Raw genomic sequence first — 10,000 nt, 5'->3', positions numbered from 1 at the left:
TATATATATATATTTATGCATGTGTGTATGTCTGTGAACATGTGTATATATATTTGCGTGTGTGTATATAATATATATATATCTGTTTGTGACACATGTATATTTACATATATATGTATGTGAACATGTGTATGATTATAAATTGTGTTGTAGTTGTGTATGTGAGTGTGTTCGTGTTTGTGTGTGTGTGTGTATGAGAGAGAGAGAGAAAGAGTCTGCATGTTTAAATCTGCCTCTCTGTCTGCAATTACAAAAATGTTTTTGAGTGCAACGAAATTCAGTTTACAATTCAGATTCGTCATATTTTTATTTATGTATAGAGATATATGTATGTGTATATAAGCATTGTAACTTTGTGTTTGCATCTATGTTACCAACCTTAAATGTTGCGCCCGCTACATCTGTATACTGAAGATTTTATCTATGTTAATAAAATAGAAACAATTGTAGGCTTTATAATTTGAAATCTAATAAAGTCAACTTTCTCTCTATTTATCGTTTGTTGTCAAAATGTCTGAATTTTCCAGAATTCTGCCATAGGATATTTCTATTTACTTATCATACAGGAAGAATTCACTTGGGTGTGTATTCTACTTCTTATTACTGGTGCCTAATTGTGGAATATATTTAGATCTGAATCTCTGGGTTCCCCTCGTTGTCCTACATTGCTTTTCCCCGTATTGGGGAATTTTGTCTTTAATCGTTAATCGTTAATTGTTACGTTGTTCACATTAATTTATATAAATCACATCACAATTCTAAACCACAAACATTCATATCCTTAATCATTTTCATACCCGCACGCACACACACACACGCACATACACCCACAGAAAAATTGAACGTCTGTTAGAGAGGATGAAAGAAAGAACGAAGATAGAAGGGAAGACAATATATGTAGAAACATACAATTAGATTAATAATATCAAGAAGATCAAACTTACAACTTTTTTAAATTGGTGAGACCCTCCAACGATCCATGTTCAATAATCGCGATTTTATTATTGGCTAGATTTCTGTAAGTTGGAAGACAATTGGTGAGAAATGGTATAAAAATGTTTAGTCACACAATTTTAAATACGCATATGTCTAATCAACTGGATGTAGATGTAGCAGAAAAGGAAGAACAGGTGCCAAAATTAGATGAAGATGAAGATAATGAGGAGTGAAGGTTAGAAAGATATTGATAATCATGAGTTGTGACGAAGTTGACTGATGGTGAAGATGATGCTAATGATGATGTCGTTTATGATGATGATAATGAGAAGATAAGGAGTGTGGTGTTGAGGACGGTGATGATCGCATTCATTGCCATGTTGCTTATGACGACAATGAAATAAAAAAAGTACAAAAAATAGAATTTGAAGCGGAGATTACAAGAAAACTATGAAGTGAAATATACATATATATATTGAGAAGGATATATATATATATATGTGTGTGTGTGTGTGTGTGTTTGTGTGTGTGTGTGTGTGTGTGTGTGTATGTGTGTGTGTGTGTGTATGTGTGTGTGTGTGTGTCGATCCCATAGTGGATAATGCAACTGTTGTTTATAGCCCCAGGATGACATCTCCACTAGCTGCCAAAACAACACACCACTTGTATTTGCGTCTTGTATTTGCGAACTAATATCATGGTTCCCATCCCTGGTTTTACGTAATAAACACAGGCCCTGATTTCTGGGTAGTAACTCGTTATCGAACCCTGGGTGTGTGTGTATCACCTAAGGCCAGAGATGGCAATGCTTTTTTTTCCGCTCACGAATACTAATCAGACATAGTGTGTCATTAGCTAAGTGGAGAAGATGTCCTCCTGAGGCTATAAAAACCAGAAGCATCGTTCCTTATGGGACTGATACGTTCACGTGGTAAATATACTTTACGATTCCGTGCTACTACTGTTTACGTCTCACTCACAGATTTAATATTGCTCTTATATATATATATATATATATATATATATATATATATATATATATATATATATATATATATATATATATATATATATAAAGGGGCAGGCAACAGGTTGCTTAGCCACATACCGAAAAATTAAAAATTGCAGTCAAAGACTTGATCTCTATTTTCTACTATCAGGGCGTGCATAAGTTTTGAAAAAATTACAAAAATCGATTTCAGGTGAGTATGTGATCGATAAAGCCGTGGGATCGTCCGTTTGTAAAATTGTTTTTCATGGAATAGCATAACGTCTATCTTTACTTCTTATATATATATATGTGTGTGTGTATGTGTGTGTGTGTATACATATATATATACGTCTATATATATATATGTTTGTTACACATTTATATTTACATATATATATATATGTATGTGAGCATGTGTATGACTTACAAATTGTTTTGTGGTTGTGTGTTGTGTGTGTGTGAGTGTGTGTGCAACTGTGTGTGTGTGTGCGTGTGAGAGAGAGAGAGAAAGAGTCTCTGGTTTTACGTAATAAACACAGGCCCTGATTTCTGGGTAGTAACTCGTCATCGAAACACGGGTATGTGTGTATCCCGTAAGGCCAGAGATGGCAATGGTTTTTTTTTCCTTTCGCAAATACTAATCAGACACAGACAGTGTGTCATTAGCCAAGTGGAGAAGATGTCCTCCTGAGGTTATAATCGATTGAGTTGTCTGCTACTTTAGCTTATACAGATGTTTTCGGCTTTTAAGGAACACTTCGCGCAGCTCTTTGTGGAACACAGTAGCTCAAAGTCAGGGATGTTCTTTATTGTCTACCAGGATGGCTTGCCGCGACATTCGAGTGAAGATACGCTGTTCAACAAAAGAGCAAAACAGCTGCGGAATTTCGAAAATCGATGAAAGGATGCCCTAAGTAGATGTCACCATCATCCTGACACGATTTATTCTGACATATGCTAGACATATTCGAGGCTCTTTCTGTAGATGACTACTGCAACGGGTAAGCAAAACAGGTGTAATGGGGTTTCTGAGAAAGACCTAGAGAAGGAGGACATTTTTAAAAGTGTCAGATGCATGATTATGCTAAATGCAATCTTTTCTCCAACTCGTCCTCTGATTCCAATGTGTTTTTGACGGTAAACAGTCAAATTCTTTGGAAGCATAAAACAAATGCATTATGATCAGCTTAGTATTTCTTATTCAACAGGAAAACAGTAAGGGAAAAGATAATGAAGGAAATGAAAGGAATGAATAATTATCCGGTGACAGAAAGATAGATATGCACATGCCAACACTTATATAATATCCTTCCTAGCATAGGCACACGTGCTGGAATGCTGGCGGAGGGTGCTAACTGATTATGTCGAATCATCGATTACAAATAGATAAATGGTGAAGTCGACCTCGGTTGAATTTGAACTCAGAAATCAAAAGCGGACGAAATGCAGCTCAAGATTTTGTCCAGCGTGATTACACATCTACCAGCACGCGGCCTCAATCACATGCATAATATGAAACAATGATGTCAACCGCAGGCATTCATATTCTCAAAAGCCTTCACACATCCACAGACACACATAGCAAGAGGATGCGATTTAGAGAATGTTTAAAAGAAGGGTGAGAAATAAAGATGGGAATACATGAAATATTTTGAAATATAGTCAACAAAAATGTATCAACGAGACTGATCCAGCTTACAAAGTCCAAATTCTGGTTAGATTTTCGAATAATCCTCTTTCGATTTTCGAGATTTTATTGTCGGATAGAAGTCTGTAAGGATTCATAAGAAATAAAATAGAAGAATTTAGTCATAAAAATATAAATATTATGTCTAAACAATAAGATGCAGAAATTGAAGAGAAAGAAATAGAAGAGAAAAATAGCTACAACATGAAAAAGACAAAAGTGAATGAACGGTGAAATTCATAACATTGACAAATTGATCAACAAATCTTATAAATTCTAAATTCTAGATTTCTGCTTTTACTCTTTCGGGCACATCCACCCCTATAGGCTTTCACCCACTTTTTTTCGTTTCTTCTCTTTTGTGGCTTCGTATATAATATTGAAAGGTCAGCGGAATATTTGTTCTCGCTCTCATGTGCTTTATTGCGTATCACCTACCATCCACGCAACTTCAACTACTACACACATCACAAACACCACTAATTTCATCATTATTTTTATTTTTCTCATATCACCATCTTCTCATTAAGAGGATTTTGGCAATCGGTGTTTCCATGGTTATCACACATATACAATACACACAAATACAATATATTTATCTATCTATCTATCTCTCTTTATTTCTCTCTCTCACTATATTATATGTTTAAATATATATATATGTATATATATATACATATATATATATGTATATATATATATATATATATATATATATATATATATGTTTGTATGTATGTACGTATATATATATATATATATATTAAATATGAATTAGAAATAAAATCACTATTATGCAACTCAAACAGTGGTAGAAATAAACTAATACAAAATAATAATAATATATATATAATATATATATATATATATATATATATATATATATATATATATATATATATATATACATATATATTTATAACCATTATCTACAACACAAAAAGTAGAAAATGAATGATAAATATATGATATATATATATATATATATATATACATATATATGTGTATATATACATGTATATATATACGTGTATATATATGTGTATGTATATATATAAGTGTGTGTGTATATATATGTGTATGTATTTTTATTACGTACAAAATATAGAGGAATGACCACCGAAGTGGACTCCTAATATGCTAGATATTGACGTCAAATTACCCAACCAAAAGCGTGTGTTCTCATGAAAAACAATTCAGCAAATAACCAGAATGTAAAAATAAGCAAGACAAATGAAAACATACGAAATAAAAAAACGATTACCTATGTACCAATGGTTTCGCTCGTTAATATTTCCGCATGTAAATATCTGCAGGCTCATCAGCTTAGTCTGTCGTTTAGAAAACGTAATTTCCCGTACTAGACACAGACACAGGAATCGCACCCTTAATTTTGTATGTAATATAATTCTTTATCTTCTAATATTTTTTAAATATGTTAAGCCACTGGTTTCAGTTGATTACTATCAATTTCTACCCTTATTATATATATATATACATGTGTGTGTGTGTGTGAGTGTGAGTGTGTGTGTGTGTGTGCGCGTGTGTGTGTGTGTGTGTGTGTGTGTGTGTGTGCGTGCGTGTGTGCGTGTGTGTGTGTGTGTGTGTGTGTGCGTGTGTATGCTAGGCCGGTACCCGTGCCGTCAAAAAATATATATATATATAAGTTATAAAAACCAAGATTTTGGTTTAATAATTCTTTTATTACCAAATTTTTTGTGAAACATCTATCCGCAACTAAAATCCTTTGACTGCTTGTTTCCGTCAAAAAAATTTTCAAGTTTTCCTTCCTTCATGTTCTACGTAAGGCCACATAAATCTGGCCGTGACTAAATAAGGGAGCTGGCAAGTAAATACCAAATACACAGAGTTGAAACGCTGTTTGATTTTTCTTTTCAGCGTTGAATGTTCACCATCTCACTTCCATTGCACACACACACACACACACACATTCACATACCTCCTTCTATATAGACACACATAAACTCACACAGAGTTGAGGCGCTGTTTGATTTTTCTTTTCAGCGTTGAATGTTCACCATCCCACTTCCATTGCACACACACACACACACATACACACACACACACACATCCACATACCTCCTTCTATATAGACACACATAAACTCACACAGAGTTGAGACGCTGTTTGAATTATCTTTTTCACTGTGCAGCTTCCATCATCCCACTACGAAATATGCCTTGTCTTTCTTTCTTTATTCATCTATCACTCCTTCCTTTTTCATTCATGTGTTCTGCCGGAGAAAAACACAAGAATATTATTATAGTAGATAATGTACAAAACCAAGTTTTTACTTTAATAATTTTTTACAACCAAACTTAAGAAAAATCTATCGGCAACTAAATTCCTTCCTTCTTTTGCGACTTAATGCTACATAAAGCTGGCCGTGACTAAATACAAGAGCTGGTAAGTGAATACCAAACACAGAGTTGAAACGCTGTTTGATTTTTCTTTTCAGCATTGAATGTTAACCATCCCACTTCAATTGCGCGTGCACAAAATCACACACAAAATCACATGCACACACACATTCACTCACACACACTCACACGCACACACATTCACATACTCTGGTTTTACATACACACATATATTCACACAGAGTTAAAACTCTGTTTTTTGTTTTTTTCAGCGTGGAGTTTTCATCATCCCACTACCAAGTATGAGATTGCCCCTTCCTTCCTTATTCATCAATCACCTCTTCCTTTCTCATTCATAAACACAAGAGTATTATTATAGTAGATTATCTCGGTAACCATGGGAGCTATGAAAAAATACAAAACCCAGCAACACCACCGGATCATTCTACACATCTGTGTAATTTTTCACGAAATTCCACCTTGACATTTGACCGTGAATCCCAAGGCAAGAAAATGGTTTCCCAATTACTTTAATCAAGTAATGGACGAAAGCTTTAAAATAATAATAAATTTCATAGATCCGAACAAAATTATTATAAAGCCTACAATTGTTTCTATTTTATTAACATAGATAAAATCTTCAGTATACAGATGTAGCGGGCGCAACATTTAAGGTTGGTAACATAGATGCAAACACGGTGATGATCGCATTCATTGCCATGATGCTTATGACGACAATGAAATAAAAAAAGTACAAAAAATAGAATTTGAAGCGGAGATTACGAGAAAACTATGAAGTGAAATATACATATATATATTGAGAAGGATATATATATATATGTGTGTGTGTGTGTGTGTGTGTGTGTGTGTGTGTGTGTGTTTGTGTATGTGTGTGTGTGTGTGTCGATCCCATAGTGGATAATGCAACTGTTGTTTATAGCCCCAGGATGACATCTCCACTAGCTGCCAAAACAACACACCACTTGTATTTGCGTCTTGTATTTGCGAACTAATATCATGGTTCCCATCCCTGGTTTTACGTAATAAACACAGGCCCTGATTTCTGGGTAGTAACTCGTTATCGAAACCTGGGTGTGTGTGTATCACCTAAGGCCAGAGATGGCAATGCTTTTTTTTCCGCTCACGAATACTAATCAGACATAGTGTGTCATTAGCCAAGTGGAGAAGATGTCTTCCTGAGGCTATAAAAACCAGAAGCATCGTTCCTTATGGGACTGATACGTTCACGTGGTAAATATACTTTACGATTCCGTGCTACTACTGTTTACGTCTCACTCACAGATTTAATATTGCTCTTATATGTATATATATATATATATATATATATATATATATATATATATATATATATATACATATATATATAAAGGGGCAGGCAACAGGTTGCTTAGCCACATACCGAAAAATTAAAAATTGCAGTCAAAGACTTGATCTCTATTTTCTACTATCAGTGCGTGCATAAGTTTTGAAAAAATTACAAAAATCGATTTCAGGTGAGTATGTGATCGATAAAGCCGTGGGATCGTCCGTTTGTAAAATTGTTTTTCATGGAATAGCATAACGTCTATCTTTACTTCTTATATATATATGTGTGTGTGTATGTGTGTGTGTGTATACATATATATATATGTCTATATATATATATATGTTTGTTACGCATTTATATTTACATATATATATATGTATGTGAGCATGTGTATGACTTACAAATTGTTTTGTGGTTGTGTGTTGTGTGTGTGTGAGTGTGTGTGCAACTGTGTGTGTGTGTGCGTGTATGTGTGTGCGTGTGAGAGAGAGAGAGAAAGAGTCTGCATGTTTAAATCTGCCTCTCTGTCTGCTATTACAAAAATGTTATTGAGTGCAACGAAATTCAGTTTACAATTCAGATTCGTCATATTTTTATTTATGTATAGATATATGTATGTGTATATAAGCATTGTAACTTTGTGTTTGCATCTATGTTACCAACCTTATGTGTTGCGCCCGCTACATCTGTATACTGAAGATTTTATCAATGTTAATAAAATATAAACAATTGTAGGCTTTATAATGTGAAATATACTAAACGCAACTTTCTCTCTATTTATCGTTTGTTGTAAAAATGTCTGAATTTTTCCCAATTCTGCCATAGGATATTTCAATTTACTTATCATACAGGAGGAATTCACTTGGGTGTGTATTCTACTTCTAATTAGTGACGCCTAATTGTCGAATATTGTTAGATCTGAATCTCTGTATTCCCCTCGTTGTCCTACATGGCTTTCCCCCGTATTGGGAAATTTTGTCTTTAATCGTTAATTGTTACGTTGTTCACATAAATTTATATAAATCACATAACAAATGTAACCCACAAACACTCATATCCTTAATCATTTTCATACACGCGCGCGCACACACACACACACACACAGACAAAGTGAAAGTCTGATAGAGAGGATGAAAGAGAGAGCGAAGATAGAAGGGAAGACAATATATGTAGAAACATACAATTAGATTAATAATATCAGGAAGATCAAACTTACACACTCTCTAAATTGGTGAGACCCTCGAACGATCCATGTTCAATAATCGCTATTTTATTATTGGCTAGATTTCTGTAAGTTGGAAGAGAATTGGTTAGAAATGGTATAAAAATGATTATTCACGAAATTTTAAATACGCATGTGTCTAATCAACTGGATGTAGATGTAGAAGAAAAGGAAGTAGGAGTGGAAAAATTAGATGAAGATGAAGATAATGAGAAGTGAAGGTTATGATGATATTGATAATGATGACTTGTGACGAAGTTGACTGATGAGGAAGATGATGCTAATGATGATGTCGTTTATGATGATGATGAGATGTAAATGAATGTGGTGTTGAGAAAATTATGAAGTGAAATACACCTATATATATTGTGAAGGATATATATACATATGTCGGTCCCATAGGGGATAATGCTACTGTTGTTTATAGCTCCGGGATGACATCTCGACTAGCTGCCAAAATGACACTACTTGTTTCTTACTTGTATTTGCGAACTAATATCATGGTTCCCGTCTCTAGTTTTACGTAATAAACACAGGCCCTGATTTCTGGGTAGTAACTCGTCATCGAAACACGGGTATGTGTGTATCCCGTAAGGCCAGAGATGGCAATGGTTTTTTTTTCCTTTCGCAAATACTAATCAGACACAACAGTGTGTCATTAGCCAAGTGGAGAAGATGTCCTCTTGGGGCTATAATCGGTTGAGTTGTCTGCTACATTAGCTTATACAGATGTTTTCGGCTTTTAAGGAACACTTCGCGCAGCTCTTTGTGGAACACAGTAGCTCATAGTCAGGGATGTTCTTTATTGTCTACCAGGATGGCTTGCCGCGACATTCGAGTGAAGATACGCTGCTCAGCAAAAGAGCAAAACAGCTGCGGAATTTCGAAAATCGATGAAGGGATGCCCTAAGTAGATGTCACCATCATCCTGACACGATTTTTTCTGACATATGCTAGACATATTCGAGGCTCTTTCTGTAGATGACTACTGCAACGGGTAAGCAAAACAGGTGCAATGAGGTTTCTGAGAAAGACCTAGAGAAGGAGGACATTTTTGAAAGTGTCAGATGCATGATTCTGCTAAATGCAAACTTTTCTCCAACTCGTCCTCTGATTCCAATGTGTTTCTGACGGTAAACAGTCAAATTCTTTGGAAGCATAAAACAAATGCATTATGATCAGCTTAGTATTTCTTATTCAACAGGAAAACAGTAAGGGAAAAGATAATGAAGGAAATGAAAGGAATGAATAATTATCCGGTGACAGAAAGATAGATATGCACATGCCAACACTTATATAATATCCTTCCTATCATAGGCACACGTGCTGGAATGCTGGCAGAGGGTGCTAACTGATTATGTCGAATCATCGATTACAAATAGATAAATGGTGAAGTCGACCTCGGTTGAATTTGAACTCAGCAATCAAAAGCGGACGAAATGCAGCTCAAGATTTT

At 34.7% G+C, this 10,000-nt stretch overlaps 1 protein-coding gene across 1 annotated transcript in view; it reads right to left on the bottom strand.

Moving 5' to 3' along the window:
* The window catches only part of LOC115225512 (insulin-like growth factor-binding protein complex acid labile subunit), a 72,722-nt gene that overhangs the window by 16,519 nt on the left and 46,203 nt on the right, over positions 1-10,000 (bottom strand). Inside the window, exons 6-7 of the mRNA XM_029796466.2 lie at positions 8,539-8,610; positions 945-1,016 (exon numbers count right to left, since the gene is read on the bottom strand). Of these exons, the coding sequence (XP_029652326.2) occupies positions 945-1,016; positions 8,539-8,610 (144 nt within the window). The remainder of the gene's footprint in view (positions 1-944; positions 1,017-8,538; positions 8,611-10,000) is intronic.

This window comes from Octopus sinensis, linkage group LG27 (genome assembly GCF_006345805.1).
Source record: "Octopus sinensis linkage group LG27, ASM634580v1, whole genome shotgun sequence".
In the NCBI taxonomy this organism is placed as follows: domain Eukaryota; kingdom Metazoa; phylum Mollusca; class Cephalopoda; order Octopoda; family Octopodidae; genus Octopus; species Octopus sinensis.
Note: the sequence above shows the minus strand (reverse complement) of the source record. Positions and strands in the feature narration are given on the sequence as shown.